The sequence below is a fragment of the Falco cherrug genome, chromosome 1 (genome assembly GCF_023634085.1).
Source record: "Falco cherrug isolate bFalChe1 chromosome 1, bFalChe1.pri, whole genome shotgun sequence".
Taxonomy (NCBI): Eukaryota; Metazoa; Chordata; class Aves; order Falconiformes; family Falconidae; genus Falco; species Falco cherrug.
In genome coordinates, this window is record NC_073697.1 from 50,000,385 (window position 1) to 50,018,483 (window position 18,099).

Consider the following 18,099-nt stretch of genomic DNA (forward strand, 5'->3'; position numbering starts at 1 on the left):
TCTCATGTAATTAAAGCAATGAGTAGCAATAATTGAAAAGCTCAAGTTCTGTCTAACATGCATGCTATTGCTTAAAACTATTGGATTTGCTATTACAGTTGTAGTTGTGATGGATTTTATTTGGGTTATAGGGAGCAGAGAATGTGGATTTAACCAAAAGATCTTTTGAATGAGGTTTCCTGTTTTCAATGATTTGGAAAAAAGTATTAAAAGATATGGAAATCAGAATTTTGGGAATTCTGAATTTGCTCCTGTTACAAAGTAGTGTTGTCTCACTGAAGTTGGCACTTAATAAAGCACTTTTTAGCATCGTTAAGGCCAATAAGCAGCTGGTTCTTGGTTAGGATAGCATGCTTTTCCCTGTGGCTAAGTCTGAAAATACTGTGTATCTCTAAGGCTGAATAAATTCAACATGCAGATATGTTTCCTTGGAAACAACTCATAATTTTAAAGCACATGCAGCAGGGCAGCTCTTATGTAATTTATTAATGTGAAAGACCTGACTCTCGTGAGCCTTATTAAATAGATCAGCCTGTATTGGCAGGAAAAAGGAATTTGCTTTGATTACAAATACAGCTTTTCAAGTGCTATTAGATACTGAGATATTTGTGAGTGGAGCTGATATTACTGCTGTTGTGCCAAGTTGTATTGCCCATTAGGGTGAAACAGTTCATACACTTTTTCCTGAAGAATATGAATACTTGGGACGTTCTCCCTATTCTAACAACTTACTACTTTTTTGCTGCTAGGGTGCCACAATTTAGAAAAGGTTATCTTGCTCTTCCTTTTTGAGGTACAACATTCAGGGAACAGAAATCCTAGTCTGAGTTTAAACAAAGGAAATTTTTCCATTCAGTTCCTTCTCAGGGCACTATTTCAGCTATGTCCTCATAAGGATTGCAGTAACATGAATGATCCTCACAGATCTGTATTTTAGACTCATAAATATATATAGTGTATTTATTCCAAAGCAGTCTCTAGACTGGACTGAACAACACTTCAGTAAAACATGTATTTCAGCAGAAATGTTTGTGGCAGGGCATTATTAGGAGTCAGAATGGCCCTGATGGGTTCTAAACAGGAGAAGGAAGTTCATCTTCCCAAGCTTTTTGGTAGCTGAGGTATATCAGGCTAAGTAACTTACCTAAACTCACGGAGACAGAATTCAGTTAAGGTTTCTGGGCTGTTGGTGAAAGTGTCTGTCAAACCACCTCTGTATAAGGTCTCTAATAAGTAACTTTACCTGTCCCTTCCTTCAAACAGAATACATTGCTCATCTTCCCATAAGCTACTTACTTCTTCACTTGTGAAACTGCTGAAATGGTCTCCTATAGTCAATGAGGTGTTTGTTTTGGTTTTGTAAGCGTCATCTTTTTCTTTTCTAAAAATAGTTAAGTTATAATGAATTATTTCTCGTCTTGAATTTCCTCTGATGCCCTGAGTCTGAAAACCCTTGTTCTCCCAGGCATACTCTCCTAAAACTACCTACCTGGCCTCATGGGCACTGTTTTCTGTTCACTGATATGCCTGACATCACTGTGCAATCACGTCTTTTTTGTGACCTTTTTTCTGTAACGTAGACACCTCAGACTATGTCAAGGTAGATTTTACATTGCTTGTGTATTTGTTTGAACAGATTTGCAATGTTCCACAATGTCAGGATACCTAAAGAAAACATCCTGAATATAGCTGGAGATGTCACAGCTGAGGGAAAGTACTCAAGTTCAGTCAAGGTATGAATGAAGGTTTTGTTTCCTTAATACACTTCATTAAATATACAAAGGTATAAGTAAGTTAAGAGATAAAGCATGGGCCTCTATAATGTTAGGAAGTACGAGATATCTGGACTTAAATAACACTTGAGGATTTCACATGAGATAGTCAGAATTCTGGTTTTTTACTTGCCTTTCAGAGATGCCTCAACTCACCTTACTGATTTTACTGACTTCTTGCTCTTTGCACTACGCCACTGATGCCAGAGTAGTTTAGAGAAACTTTTGCATCTTGCCTGAACACCTTCTGAATGTGTCAAGAAAGAAAACTGGCTAATCCTCTCAGGGCTTCAGATCATGCTAACAATAGTTGTATCTTCACAGGGGATGTAAATGAAATGTTAGCCTCACCATTCAGTCTGTGCCTTTTATTCATTCAGGACGTTAAAGAGCGTTTTAGTGCAGCTCTGGGATCCTTGTCCACTGGCAGAATTCTGATCACAGCATTTTCCACGACCAATTTAAAGCTTGCGTTATCAATAGCCATTCGCTTCTCAGCAGCTCGCCGTCAGTTTGGACCAACTGATGGTGAAGAACTACCTGTTCTTGAATACCAAACACAGGTAAATACTTTGGAATTCACATCTATAGACTTTTATATAATGAAACACAGATTCAGAGCTACTGCAGATCAAAATACCGATGCTGGATGTAGTGCCATTGTCTGTCATCTGAAGTGTGATTGTAGTGCCACTGTGGGGGTTCATTCCAACTCAGGACCTTCTTCTGGCATGATCTGGCTTTTAGAAAGACTGTCTTCTGTGCACACATGAAAGTACTGCAGATGTAGAAACTAGTATTTGTTTTAAAATGTCAGTGCCTCTTTTGCTGCTATGCTAATTTTCTCTTGTTTAACCTTTATGCTTTAAATGTGTAGAAATCAATGACATTCATTATGGTGAAGTCTCAAGCTAGCACTGATTTTGAGAGGAGTATAACCAGTGTTTGTTTGCAGATTATGCAGATGAAAACCACATTTTGCTCTGGTAAAATCGATCAAGAGTATGTAGGGTAACTGCGCAGCAGAGGAAACTTGGATCTGCTGAATAAGAAAGGTTAATAATAAGAAAGTGCTGAAAACAAGCATGCCTAGTTTGTCCTCGCAAAGTGGGTGCTTTTTTTTCCAGGTTTGCACTTTGTCTTGTAACTTTGAAAGATTTAATGGATTTCTACAAAGTGGCAAAAGTTGCCTTCTTTTCACCTCTTCTGAATAAGCCAGGGTCTGCTTCCCACTATACTTTGAGTCTCTTAGTGTTTCTCAGTTTTGGCTTGTTCTGCAGGCTTTGCTTGCTGAACCTCTCATTCTCTTCTTGCTCTACCACAAAAGCTTCCTCAAGCAGTTTCTGTTTTCCTTCATGGGCTCCAAGTTGCAAGGAGCAGCAAAGATGCTTTTTTTGCTGCTTCCCAGCCCTGGATTTTTTTCACAGAATGCGTGCACCCAGCAGGAGCATATGTTCAGCAACGAACAAGCAAGTGAAACATCTACAACCTCTGTCATGCCAGTACTGAGGGAACACATGAATCATAACTGGCCCCGGCATGCCAGACATTGTATAAACACAGGGCAAAAATATATCGTTGGTCCCCAAAGCTTCAGTGAACTTTTGTACTGGTTTAACAGAACGTTTATCACAAATTCATAAAATGCATGAATTAGAATAACATAACTGCAACTTGTGTATAGAGTAGTTCCACTTAATTATGTTTATAGGTACTTACATATATATATATATATATATCATTATATACAGATATATAGATATATAGGTACTGTTAAGTTCTCTTCTCCATAAAACAGTTTTCCAATTTGAGCAAAGTAAAAACGAATGGGTTGGTTCAATATTATAAGATAGTTACATATATATAACTATAAAAAATATGTATCAATTTGCATTCAAATATCATTATTTTTCATTCTAGCAATGGCGTCTACTTCCTTATCTAGCTGCTGCATATGCCTTAGATTATTTCTCCAAATCCCTGTTTGAGAATTTCGTAGAATTTTATGCAGGCATATTGACAAAGCAAAGGAGTCAGAGACAGGTAAGAAGTTTACACATTTCTTCTTTGCTGAGTTCTTACTATAATACACTGGAAATTGTTAAATGAAGGACCTACTATAGGAGTCTGAGGCCATCTTACAATCAAGAATGCTATAGCAATGTCTCAGAAATCTGGGACATGCAAAATAATGATTAAAGTTGCATTCAGAAAAACATCCAAATTAGTTTTGATGGAGTGGTTCAAATTTTATTGGTTTCTATGGGATTTAAAGTTATGTTCCCTTGCAGAATTGTTTATCATAAATATATGATGATAATGCAAATTCAGCTTATAACTGTTGTAAATGATACTGCAGGGAGCATATATCAAAGACTTTCTGAAATGATACTGTTCTTAATTCCTGCACAGACTCTGTGAGTCTGACTTGAGTTTGCAACTCATGTTCGTGCCTTAGGATAAATATTTTTGGAGAAAAAAGTTAAGATTTTTGATTTTTGAGTCTTAATGCCAAGTTTCTTTTCCACAATGAGACCACTGGAAATCATCCCTTTACAGAGGAAATACTTTGATCTGTCTGTCTGTGTGCAAGGACTGATTTGCAATCAAAATAGCTGTCCTGTAGGGGTTTTATAGCATAGAACTGATATTTATTATTTAAAATTTTGACAGTATTAATTTAGGGCCAGCACACTGGCTGTGTATTGCTCAAAGCTCACTTAAACATTCAGGCTTTTTTTTAGCTAAATAAAGCTTGTGAAAAATCTGTGTACTAATTGCAATGTATTCTAATTTCTCCTGTTTGCACAAATTTCGGAAGAATCTGTTTGATTTTTTTAATCTGATATTTTATCTCTGTAGGTCTCCAGTGTGCAGTCTTAGGCAAAACAGTGGCTATCAGAAAAAAATTAATGATAGAAAAAAATCTGATTGTTGACAACATTAAGAATGTAATCCTTTTGAATTCCTTTTGTGCTACAGGAGATCTTAAAAAACAAACAAACAAACAAAACCCAGCCAGGGAGTTACCCTTAAACAGGCTTTGGTAGTATCAACCCCTTATCTCCAGAAACTAGAATTCCAAACACATTTTCAAAGGAGGGCAAACAGTGTGAGTCTTAATGCAGGCTACTGTGGTTCTCTGGAAATGGAGGGGGTACATTTAAGTTTTCCTACTCTTCGCAAAATTGATGCTTGAAAGATCAGTGAAAACCATGTAAGGCAGTAAATATAAATAATCCCTTGCTGACTGGGGAGAGAAGGATTGCTTATGGCACAGAGGGGATAGAAGCTTTCTCTGGACATGCCACATTCAGCCACCTGCCTCTCGATCTTTGGGAGGAAAAGGCTGGCAAGCAGTGAATTATCCCATTCAATGCTATGTCAGCTGGTGCATCTGAGCTAAGATGTACCCATGTGTCCATTACCTGGAACAAATTATTGTTGTCCCATATAATGTTAGTGCTGAAGGTTTTTCAATTGTGTCAGATTTTTTTGGTGGCAGCAAAAAATAGGCTCTGCCCTTAAACAGATCTCAAAAAAAAAATATAATGTATGTACAGCCAGTTACTCTTTTCTTCATTATAAAGCAGTATATGTAGGAATGACTTTAACTGGTCACAAACTTACTTTGTGTAAAAATTGTTACTTGCTCATAACTTGTTTTTCACAAAGGTTGATTTGGGACGTGAGATTCATGCCTTATCTGCTGCCAGCAAACCACTGTCATCTTGGACTGCTCAGCAAGCAGCCCAGGAATGCCGAGAAGCTTGTGGAGGGCATGGTTACCTTGCCAGTAAGTTACAGACTACTGCCTACACTGATCAGAAGGAGAATGGTTATGTTGGTATGGTTTTTGGCTGTTGTTGTGGCATGGTGTCTAAATTTTAGCAATAAGTTTAGAAAGGTTTTTTTCCTCATATCCATATTTTTAAAGTTTGTTTCATACCTGATACCACAAAAAAACCTTAAACCCATGCATCATCTGCATCAGCCTTTGAAGAGACTGTACATGTGATTCAGACACAGTTCTAAAAATAAAGATGCAGACTTTACAGATGAAAAGTCCCATTGTAAAATGAATGCCACGCTTTTCTAAAATCTTTCCAGTATATTCATTTTCACAAGCTAAACAGTGAACTTTCAATCTCCTCTGTTAGTAACAATATATATAAAGAAACAGACTACTGTCTCAATTTTGTCAGAATAATTATTTAATTCCTCTTAGCTTCCATTAATACATTGCAATATATATAAATCGTGCACTTGTTCTTATTAAGTGAATCGTCTGGGTGAAATCCGAAATGACAATGATCCAAACTGCACATATGAGGGAGATAACAATGTCCTGCTTCAGCAAACCAGCAACTACTTAATGAGGTGGATGAATTACATAAGAGGTAAGTTTTCATTGTGGAATCCTATGCTGGACCCAACAGTGTGTAGCTAATGGAATTAGGAGATAATTTCATACTCAAAGCAATTGACAGTCATTTAATCATTTTTTAGAGCATAAATAATGTGCTACAGACTCAATCATATGATACGTTCACAATACACAGATATTTGCTGCAAGAAATATTCTTTCTCCTAATCTTGCAGAAGCTAGCTAGATGTTTTGCCATCCCTATTCAGGGGATACAAGTAGTATCTTTCTCCCTGAGAAGTGCAGTTTAGTTCAGTGGAACTACTACTATAGTTGTTGTAAGTCTGGGTATCCTCTGCTCATTGTACTTACAACAGTGCATATTGCCTAACTTGGTAGTAATATCCATCAGTACTTGTAGTTCTCTAGATTTTGTTTCAGTTTTCTAGCAGTGAGTTTCACCAGCATCTTACAGAACTGGAAAACTCAGCAATGAGAGTTGACTGTTATGGAACTTAAAGGCAGTGATGTCGGGTTTTTCAGCACTTGTCCATCAGTCCTCATTTGGCTGGACTAGGCCATAATAAAATATATATTATAGCCTAATTGCATCTGGCCTGTCAAGTGTATGCATGGCTTTGTAATAGGCTTTTAGTTCCAAAGAGTCTGATTTCTTTTCTTATAAATCATTTTTATTTTCTTTGGTATTTCAGATAAAGCTCCTTTTGAATCCCCTTTTGGAACAGTAAAGATTTTGCAAGACTACCATCATATCCTTGGCTGGAAATTCACAGCTGTTAGTGTTGAAGATTGCATGGACTCCTCAGGTAGCCTTCTGCTGAAAACCAGTTAAACTGAGTCTAGAATCTTGAATTCCTTTCCAGAGGAAAGAATCCAAGGATTTGAGATTCAGCCTCTGCTACTTATTAAACAGTTTTCATATTACTATTTGCTGACTTGCTTTGCATTTATGCATTTCAGATGACTAAGAACATAGTTTGCCTTTCAAAATGTGTCCCATTGTCTCCATCCTCAATTCTGGAACAGAGGATAGCATCAGATATTTTTCTTCTGGTTTTGTTCCTCTAAAGTAGCATTTGTGATCTAGGTTTTTTGCCACTGTATTGTTTTCAAGTGAAACTGTTGTAAGGGCCATTGATTGCCCCTGCCTTATATCACTAAAATACCTTATTTTAGAAAACCATACAAGTGATTAAGAAATACATTGAAAAAGCTTCTAAGTTTGTGTGATTTTAACAGCTGCTTCTGGTTGCATAGAGAAGAATGAGTAATGGTGAAAGAAAATTCCCTGCAGTTTTCCTGGCTTACTCTGCTATAATCAAATCAAGTATGACATTAAATGCTGTTCCCACTTTTGTATTACTATGAGCCCCGATAGGCCCTTGGAGGCAGAAATTAACAAAGAAATGAGCAGATAATGAAATAGTGACACGACCTTGAGCAAAAGTGAATCTGTGAGACTGAGAACATACTGGGGGAAGAAACTCCAGTCTTAATATTAATATATAAGGGGCAGTCGAGTTGATTGCTAGAATTCAGTAACCACTTCAGTGCTCAAATAATTGCAGAAAAGCTGAACTTCCAATAGTGATGCATAGTATGAAGTGAGATAGTATCATAATAGCTATGGGGTAAAATCTGAATAACTTCAAAATACAAATGCTTATAAGAAAAAGACTAGTTCAAAACAACTAGTTGCTTTCTTCTTTGTTGTATGTCTCCAACTCATGAAATCCGGCAGAGCATGAACTGATACCTAAGCACATGTTTTCTCCTCTTGTAATACCTACTGAACCAGACTATAGTTTTAAAAATACCTGAATCTGTTTATTGTTCCATTCTGTTAGGAACTGGACTATTAATTTAGATGCCTGAATTTAGACAGCATGTGAACACTCACAATTGCCTAAGTAATAGTCTACATTAAATCTTAAGCTAAAACAGAAGCAAGCAGGATTCATACGAGGACTTCATGCTGAAGTACTTTTTTCCTTAATAGTCCCAGGCTTCTCTAAAAATGTAATGCACTTATGTACAAAGCGGGTCATTCAAATGCAATTACATTTAGCCACCTTTGCAGTGTTAGAAGTCATGTGCTTCCACAAAAGATGGACTGTATTCTCAGAAGAGACTGGGTATCTTGCAGACCTAAGTCTTAATATGGGAAGAAAATAAGCTAAGAAAATTTGATCAAGTCAGAAGTCTAAATTGAACTGTGGATATACCTTGTCTTTTGGCTTGGGATCAGTTTGAACTAGCCAGGCATGGTATGTCTTCACTGTACATTTACAATCTGACTATCTTACCCAGATGTTACTGCATCTATAGTAACAGGCAAAGTGTCATATTAATGGATTGATTAACACTCTCTTTTAATCTCAGGTGACAAAATCTGAGACTGCAAGTAGAAACTGCATGTGATTTCTTGCATCATAAATGTGAATGTTAAGGATTTTGGTTCTCTCTTTTCCACAGTTCCTTTAGCAGCATATAAATGGCTGGTTTGCTACCTGCTCAGAGAAAGTGATCTAAAGCTGAACAAGGAGAAGCAGTCTGGGCGAAATGATTTTGAGGCAAAAAACAACTGTCAGGTAATACTTATTCAGCTTTCTTATTTTATTTACTTATCTTCATCCAAGTTTGCCAGATCCTCTTAGTTCTGTCTTCTTGTGTCATGAAGTACAATTTCCTCAAGCACAAAGCAGCAAGTGAAATAACTAATAAAATGTAATACCTGTCCATGTGCATTGTATAGAACCTGATAGCAGGAGGACAGTTACTGTCAGCAGAATATATCTTCCAGGATATATTTTCCTTCAGAAAAGTTGCAGGCATGTGCTGGGTGATTTGATAGCACAATTTCTGAAGACTAAACCTACTACTATTAAACCTCCTGCAGCATCTGATTATTACATCTCCATCTGCTCTTGTGGCCAAATACATACCGTAGGAAAGAATCTTGCTCTGGCAGGTAGGTAAACTAGATGACCTAATAGGTCTTTTCCATCTCTAATTTCTGTAGTGCAAAGTACTCATGAAAGATACCAGACTGACAGCGTTGGAGCCTGAAAGGAAACACTGACAGTCTACATATAGCAGATCCATCCACTCTCTCTCCAGAGAGTTTTAACAGCTAGGAATGGCTTAACTCCAAATTTCAGTGTATATCCCCAGGCTCCCCAAATTCTTCTGTTACCTCCATGAGAAAAACTGGCTCTCATCCAAGGAAAGAACACTTGTCATTTGTCACTGAGGAGAGAGATCCATTCCCTGAAGATGGCCAGTGTTGTTCACCTTATCTGCAAAGCTCATTAAAAAACATCAGGAAGGAATATTCAACTCTTCAGCTAGAAGGAGCCAGCCTAGCTTAAACAGGGGATGATCTGTGTGAAACCACTGGTAGAGTGGAGGAAATCTTTTCCATTCTTACCCTAGAAGCACCTTATTAGAGAAACTTCAGGGTCAAATTCAGAACAGGAATTGCCAAAAATTCAAGTCTGATTGCCTGTCAGTTGGCCATCTCTTGGGAGGCTGGTGCCTGGGTCAGTGTGTTAGAGAGAATGACTTCCTGAGAAGTGTGAAGGTTCTCTTCTCTTCTATGTTCAAATGTGCTAAATTTTAAAGATACATAGGCATATAACTGCTTTTGAGATAGGTATTGAAATACCCGAGGTCATTAGGTTTTCTTTTCTCCCTGCAATTCATCTTCAGGACAGTGGGAATTTTTATTTTAAATTCATGCCTCAAAACCATCTGAAAATGATTTACAAGTTATGCTTTAAAGACATGTACATATTTGATTTAAAACTTTCTGGGCATGAAGAAGCACTTTTCTGTCAGCCCAGTGGCTGACTAATATATAATATTTGTTCTTGCTATAGGAGATCTGGAAGAGATTCCTAGCCTATCCATCCCTCAGTTATTTTGGTTTGGGGATAGCTTGATAGAAACAATAGAGAAGTGCAAGCAAATGTAAAGGAGGAAATAGAAATGGAATTATAGGGGAGAACAGGGAAATAATTCTTGATGCTCTATTTGTGATGTTAAGACTTATTTCATTCTCAGTAGGGAATTGATATTCATATCTAAAAATGTCCTTTCTGGTAAGGGGGAAGTCCTCCCTAAACCTGCAGAGAACAGATGTGTATTTTGCAGTTCATACTTGTATCTGAGCTTGGAATAAATATGCCACTGAATAGCTATAAAGAGAGAGGCAGTAACCTTTGGAATATCCCTTTTTTAAATGCAACAGTGGATTTAAATGCAAGGATGATGCAGGTATTTAAAAGAAAAAAGAAAAAAACTAATCAACTAATTCTAAATTAAAAAAAGCCCTGAACAAATGGGCTAAAAACAAACGCTGGTTTACAGCATTGCAGTAAATCAGCCACAACAGCAATGGTTTCATCCTCCCCTTATGTTCAGCAACTAAAATGTTTTTGGTCAGCAGTCTATTTCATGGCAGGACGTATGCCGTGATACAGCAAAGGTGAAGTATATAAAAGTTGGCAAGTGTTCCTGTGTGAGTACAATCACTTAAGGTTTTATACTCTGTATTAACAGTAACTGCTGACTTGCCTTTCTGATCAGATAGTTGGCAAGGATTAGTTAGATGGATCTTTCAAAACATATTGCAATCTATTTCAATCCATAAACAGAATCCACTCATGCTAACATGATCAGATGTTTTATTTATTATGTGAAGGGACTCTAATAAGTTTTCAATAGGTTACTGAAGCACTTTGAAGATTTTACTGTCTTTATAAAACTCTGCATAATGTTAAATACATGTAAACCTACCGTTATCTTCTTAGAGTTATATGAGTTTATTAATGATCCTAAAGTCAGCTGACTTGATTTTGGTGTGGTCTTCTGTCTGATGTAGCTACTAGATCCCATACAGTCTGGGGGCAACTGCCAAATTACAGTAGTAACAGGCATACAGTCTATGCTCCCTTTGGTATAAGAGAGTACCCAAACTGGAACACAGTGGAAAATTAGGATCTTATTTTCAAGAGGCATGTAATGAGGCATTTTGTGACTAACTTTTGCAGAGACATGGTAGAAAGTTTTCTCCTAGAGTTTTTTCTTAGACTTTCTTTAATCTTAAGCTAGATCAGCAGATCTAAATCAACAGATCTCCACTAACTTTACCAGAGCAATGCCATTTTGCACCAGCTGAGGACTGGTTCCTTATATTTTGTTACTCAGTGTCCTTCTTTTCTGTTTCCTAAGGTGTACTACTGTCGATCATTAGCCATTGCTTTTATTGAACAAACAGTCTTACAAAGATATCATGACTACACTCATGATCCCAACATACCACCTACCCTGCAGCCAGTGCTTAAGAATCTCAGTGCTTTGTATGGACTCTGGTCTTTAAGTAAACACCTGGCCGTGCTCTACCAAGGTGAGATCAGCTCCCTCAATACATTGCGCCTGTCACTTTCTAACAGTCCTAACTTGGCAGGGGTCGGAAATACTAATTAGAATTTAGATTAGAGCATTTTCTTATTGCCTGTGTAACATAAAAAAAAAAAAGTCGTTCTGGGCAAACTTTCAGGAGCAGGAATCTGGAGAGACAGATTAACCCAAAAGGCTCTGGTTTAGCTCAGAGATGATGGAGAGCTCACAAGTTTTGCTGTGGTCCAGTGCTTGGGGGAGAGGGTGGAGGATAGGCAGTAAGATGCTGTAGTGTAGCTTGTTAATGCAAAAGGCTCCAAATGTCTTAGATTAATGGTTTTGCAGTCAACTCATTAGTGAAAGACCGTCAGTCCAATTAATTACACAGGAGCACCTGTTTAGTCCTTTGAATACTGAACTGATAAACTCCTTTGTAAAAGGATTGTACCAGTGTAATCTTTACTGGTATAAGCTTCTTTGTGAATGTGTTTGCAGGTGGCTATGCTTCAGGTGAACAAGCTGGTAGATTTATTCAGAATGCTATTCTGGAGCTCTGCTACAGGGTAAGCCTTGAATATTATTTGTTGTGATTAAATAATAATATAATATACAAATACTAAAGAAGAGATATGTCAGTTATTCTGTGCTTCTGGGGGTAAATTAGCAGGATATTAGATTAATCATTTCTGAATAACTTCATGTAAAGTTTAGTAACTCATTGACCGTAAATCTAGTCCTAGTTTATTTACCAAAAATTGAAAACCAATATATCTTACAAAATCACACTCTATCCTTTGTGACCTTGCAGTCTTCAGTGGAAAGCTAGTGAAATGCTGCAGTCCAGTTCTATTTATTTCATTACTGTGTTAGCTCATGATTTTTTTTTTTTTTCAACACAAACACTTTTCAAACTGGATTATATTCTCTACAGGTAAGCAAAAGTTCAGAGAAGTTCTGGATGTTATGTTTTTCAAGTTCAGGAATAGGTGGTTTTATGTATGTAAATGGTGCCATCTTGGTTAAATTGTGTTTTAAAACTCATAAGCAAAGGTGGAAAACATTTAAAATACAGTGTCTTTTGGCAATTACCCTGGGAGGAAAAAAAGCAAAATAAATCTAGACTCCTTATTGTGGATTTCTCTTAAGTTACGAATAGCTGATACTTTATGAAAATAATCTCTATGCTGCTCTGTAGTTCACAGGTAGCCATAGACAGCTATAGAAGTTGCCAAATGTATGTCTTTTGTTTTTAAACAGTTGAAAGATGATGCAGTTGCCCTGGTTGATGTTTTTGCTCCTCCTGACTTCATTCTCAACTCTCCCATTGGTAAAGCTAGTGGAGAGGTAAGAAAACCCATTTTAAGATTTGTCAGTTTCATCATTAAGAAGGGTATTGCCCATAAATAACCATAACATATTCAAGATACTTCACAGCTACAAAAGAAGACACCATTTCAGTGGAAAGTGCCAGACTTAAACTGATGTCAGCAGAAAATTACATTTTGCATTTGCTGGAGACAGGCTTCAATGGGAAACTCATACAGTATTGCTCTAGTTTGCTCTTGTGGGTGTCTCTGCTGCTGAACACAAAAACATATAAACAATACCATTTCCTAAAATTCCTTCAGGAGTAACATGTCTTTAGTATATTGCTTAATACCTTGGAAAGGTAGTAAGGTATATTTCTTCTCTGCCTAAGGCTTTTACTACCTTTACTGGTATTCACATCACTAAGTCTGTCTGATGTGCATCTAAGTGGAGTAGAAATTATTTCTTTATTTTAATTCCTAATAAAATTTTTATTTTACTAAGATAAAAGAAAATGTAAAACTTGTTCCAGTTAAAAATTGTATCAGAAACTGCACATTTTTTTGAGAATTCTGTTTATCCAGTGGGAATTCTAGGATACGACAAGACTATCTTGTGTTAACCAGTGTAAGGTACAGCGTTACCCAAGCAATCTCAGAAATGTTAATACAGATTTGAAGGATGCTGTTATGTCAGCATCTCACCTTCCTTTAATGAATATATAATCCATCTTTGTTAAGGCTGAGAGATATTTTTTTGTGTAGTCTAAATTACACAAGGCAAGAGCTGAGTTAAGAGCATAAGAATGGCCGTACTGGATCCAGTTCACAGGATAATCTGTAACTGGCAGAGGAGGTTGGCCATGGAACACAGTTGTGTGTGAAACAGATGAAATATCAAGGTGTTCTTTCCCTAGTGTCTCAGCAGTTGGCAATTGGTGGTTTAAGTGGTATCTCATGCCATAGGCTGTATTTGTGTCATTCTGTTTAACAGCCACAGTTGTATCTATCCTCTATTATTTTTTCCCATTATTTTCAAATTCAGCTGTCTTTTGGCTTCCACGAATGACCTCATAATTTAATTATGAGTACTGTGAAAAAATGCTTCTTAGTCTTAGTCCATATACATTGACTGTCTGGGTAGTGCCATTTCGTTCCTCTCACAGGCCTTGTTTTCCTTCTCTGTATCTTTCCTGGTTCTGCATTATTCTTACTGAGGTGTCATAACCAGACCTACAAGCAGGATTCAGGATGTGGGTGCACCATGGATTTGGCTATACTAAGTCGTGGTTTGTCTCTGGTTTTTTTTTTTTTCCTTGACATATTTAAAGAGCTGTATTTCATTCCAGTCTCAGCAAACCAAAATTCTTGCTTGCTGGCCAACCCTACTCAGCAGGGCCAAGCTGTGGGATAACTATTATGTAGAGACTAGTGTCTTAGTACAGTAGTTTGTTTTAGTGTGGATAGACCCTGTAGAGAACCACTAGGGCCTGGGGAGACCGCCAGGAAGTTTGACAGGATTGCTGAGTCAAGTGTACTCGATGCTTTTCAATGTTCTCTGTGTCTTCATGTCTAAAGTCATCCATTGTTCCCATGGTGATCAAGCAATACAGAAGGCAGCCCAGATGTTTCTAACAAGACACTGATCTAAGAGAATGATTACTTTGGTAACACAGTCTCTACAAATAAAGGAGGAAAGGCTAGCTCTAGATACCCAGCCATCTCAACAATAGGATTATAATCATCACTAGAAACTTTGTTTCCATTTCTGTAGATTTTAGAGGATTAAATGAACGAAAGAGGTCATGGGAGGGAAGCTCCAAAGGTAACCCTAAGAGAAGGAACATCATCTGTGGGAACGTTAAGAATATCTGTATTGGCCAAAAGCCTATTTTCACCCATTATTCTGTCTCTAACAGACGCTGTGAGCAGATGCTATGGGCAGGAATATAAAATATGGTGCAAGTACACAGTGATCCGTTCCTAGAATACTACCCCCTTTATAGCAGTCAGCTGGAGATTTCTTAGCAGCTGATGAAACTGTCATGTAATGGATTTGGCTAGCTCTTCTTTGGCTAGCTTTTAGCTCACACAAATACTGAAGCCACAGAGGCTTATTAATATTAGAGATGAATGTTAGGAATATAGTCTGTGAGACATACAGATAAGACTAAGAACTACTGACTTCCTTGTGTACTAAATATTTGTTAAGGTTTTTGTAAATTCATTGAGTCATATTGAGAAAATAATTTCAAGCAGCGGTATCTAATCCATGTTCTGCAGAATTCAGGAAGGTTTTCTGAACTGCCTCTAAGTCTGTGGGTTTCAACTTGTGTAAATATTTTCAACTGAAATTTGAAAAAGGCTGCCAATCCCTCACTCAAAGAAAATAATTAATAAAGCTTTTCTGGCTGTCTATATTTAATTCTGTATTCATTGCTATCTTTGCGACTTCTAAAAACCAATGCAAACATTTTAGTAAAAATTACAGTATGGTAAAGCCTAGATTATCCAAGCAAAACAGGAAAATAAATTAAATTCAGGATAACCTGTGTTGTACTGCAGTGGAGTGCCTTGCACCATGAGCCACAGATCATAATCAGGGCAGAAGAAAAGTTTTCATAGTTGTTATGGGCAGTTTTAAGCCCTAAGTAAGAATTCAGATTCTCTTCAAAAGAAACTTTTATGATGTGGACATCATTTCCCCATACAAGCCTTGACAATGTCAGCTTAAGTATGCAAAGTTATTACCACATTTAATTTAAGATTGATTTATAATTGTTAGAAAATATTAAGGCATACTTGGAATGGAATAAATAACACTAACCCACGTAATCAAGGTAAAAATATATTTAGTATTAAATATATTATATTTCAATAGCTATTTAAATCATCACAAATATATAGGGCAAAGCCATCTTTTGATGTAGAGGAAAGGCTTTTCACTTTACATTGCTGACTGCTTTTATACTACATTAATATTGTATTACACTCTTCTCTAACTTACTGCTAAAAATATGGCCTTCCTTTCCTCATCTTTCTGTGTCATTTAAAGTTTTAAGCTTCAGTTAATTATGAACTGCCAAATATTGCTAAAATTATACTTTTGCAAAGTGTACTTCCCATGTACTTTTTTTTAAACTATTCCACATAAAATTGTACATTGATGAAGATAATGAATTAACAGTCTGCTTAGGAGAGAAGAATTTCTTATGCTCAGATTGAACAGCTCACATCTGGTAGAGAAGTTATGTTACTTTCCAGAAATGTGTTGAAATAAGGTAAAACCAGATATGCACAAGTTCTCTCAGACACAGTCTTCAGGTTTGGACAGAACAAAGATTAGCATAATATGACCTTGTTTCCATATTTCTACCTTTGATAATACAACTCAAACAATAAATTATAGAGGTTGCTGGTTTCCTGCTCTTAATGCCAAAGGTGGTCTAGATTATTTACACGGGTATCTGACATTTATGGTACTTTGACATTTTGTGATTTATCTATGTGTTTATTCTTGCCTGTTCATAATTATTCACATTTGTTACCTAGAAATTCAATCACAATCTCATTTCAACCAATAAGTTACATAATTTATCTTGCAGAACTTTGATTTATTTTGTGTATGAATTAATTATTTTTTATTATCATTTTGCAGTTATATAAAAATATGTGGGCAGAGATCCTTCAAGGCAGCAAAGCTCTGAACAGACCTTCATGGTGGGCAGAATTTTGTATTAATAAACCTGTTACATGCAGGCTGAAGTCAAGACTGTAAACCAAGCAACTTGTAAGAAGCTGGATGGGCCTGAGATGGATACTGTGTTTCAAACATCAGGAGGAAATGAGACCGTATGTCAAACACTGCAAATGAAAGAAATTTTCATAGAGAAGTGCCAAGTCTTAAAATAACTTTGAAATCAAGTCCAACTTGGTCTGAAGGACTGTTAACATAATGACAGGAGCAAAAGCAACACTTCTACACACTATTCATATTTACTCAATTATATACAAAATATGAAGATTTATTATGATCACTACAAAGTTTCTATAAAAGAAATGTTCCAATCAGTCTCTTGACTTTACTTGTCATATTACAGAAGTTAAATGATTAAAAAATATTTCCCACCAGGGGTTATGAATAATTTGAACAAAAGCAAAAACAATTTAGGACAGGCCAGACAGAAGCTTTATTAACTGTGATCATAGTGAGAGAACATTGAGAGAGTATCTCCCCCGCAGCTGGCCTGTTCTCAGCCAACTGTTTGCAAAGACCCAACCTGTATGCTGTTTGAGAAAAAAGAGGAAAAGGTGAGGAAAAGCATTCACTTCAATGTTATCAAAGCCAGGTATCCTTCCCTGGAGGCAAAGACTCCTTAGGTAGCTTGCTAACTGCCGCAGTTCTAAGGAATCAAACAGTAAATAACATTATGAAGAGATGGCTCTTGATGGAGCCTGTGTTAGTGGCACAGTGTTTTCTTGCCTCAGAAGTGGGAAGTTGGAACCAATCTAAAAGTTGTTAGCTTTTAGTCCAGAGGAATGTTCTTTTAGTAAAGATAATTTCTTAGTCAGACCTCTCAATCCTAAATTTTAATAATTTTACCACCACAAGTTCAAGGTCAATGAAAGATGATCACCCTCAACACACTTCAGTACAAAAAACTGAACAAGCAAACAAAACCCCCAAAATGCTAAAACTGTTGTTTATCATCCCATTGTAAAAATGGATAAAAACTATCTTGTTAAACCTTACCTGTATTTTTTTCCTCTGAACTTCATTTTCTTTGCCAGAGATAAGTGTTGCCTGTTCTTTTTCTGCCTCTCTTCTAATAAGCTATATGAATTATGGCATAATTCAGGATGCCCCAATAGAAGCTGTTTGTCTAGCTATTGAACTGTAGGCAACAGTCAAAACTTTAGCTGCCTTTGCTGAAAAAATCCCAGAATAAAGTGTTTATTTTCTTTGAACTGTTTTGCCTCTTTTAATAACGTCCAATAGGTGGCAACGTCCCGTGGAAAAAGAACAGATCAATGCAGCGAAATACCTATCATTGGATATTATGGAATCATGAAGTCTCATGATTATCTTCATCTATTTTCTAAATCAGTAGGGAACCCAGCAAGTGTCTCCTGCTTGTATTTGTGCAGACCTGAATGAAGTAGGCAGAGCACATTATGCCCAATATCCAGTGTGAACACCAGGATCTCTGACAGTGAAAAAGGCAAATGG

The 18,099-nt window shown here is 36.8% G+C and overlaps 1 protein-coding gene across 5 annotated transcripts in view; it reads left to right on the forward strand.

The window, feature by feature from the left end:
* The window catches only part of ACOX3 (acyl-CoA oxidase 3, pristanoyl), a 36,637-nt gene extending 18,800 nt beyond the window's left edge, over positions 1-17,837 (forward strand). For all 5 annotated transcript variants that reach the window (XM_055716055.1, XM_027814452.2, XM_005433146.4 and 2 more), the window contains 11 exons: positions 1,637-1,733; positions 2,153-2,335; positions 3,693-3,815; positions 5,448-5,568; positions 6,053-6,172; positions 6,852-6,965; positions 8,635-8,750; positions 11,395-11,569; positions 12,058-12,125; positions 12,820-12,906; positions 16,528-17,837. In XM_055716055.1, the coding sequence (XP_055572030.1) occupies positions 1,637-1,733; positions 2,153-2,335; positions 3,693-3,815; positions 5,448-5,568; positions 6,053-6,172; positions 6,852-6,965; positions 8,635-8,750; positions 11,395-11,569; positions 12,058-12,125; positions 12,820-12,906; positions 16,528-16,647 (1,324 nt within the window). In that variant the 3' untranslated portion in view covers positions 16,648-17,837. The remainder of the gene's footprint in view (positions 1-1,636; positions 1,734-2,152; positions 2,336-3,692; positions 3,816-5,447; positions 5,569-6,052; positions 6,173-6,851; positions 6,966-8,634; positions 8,751-11,394; positions 11,570-12,057; positions 12,126-12,819; positions 12,907-16,527) is intronic.
* The last annotated feature ends 262 nt before the right edge of the window (positions 17,838-18,099 follow it).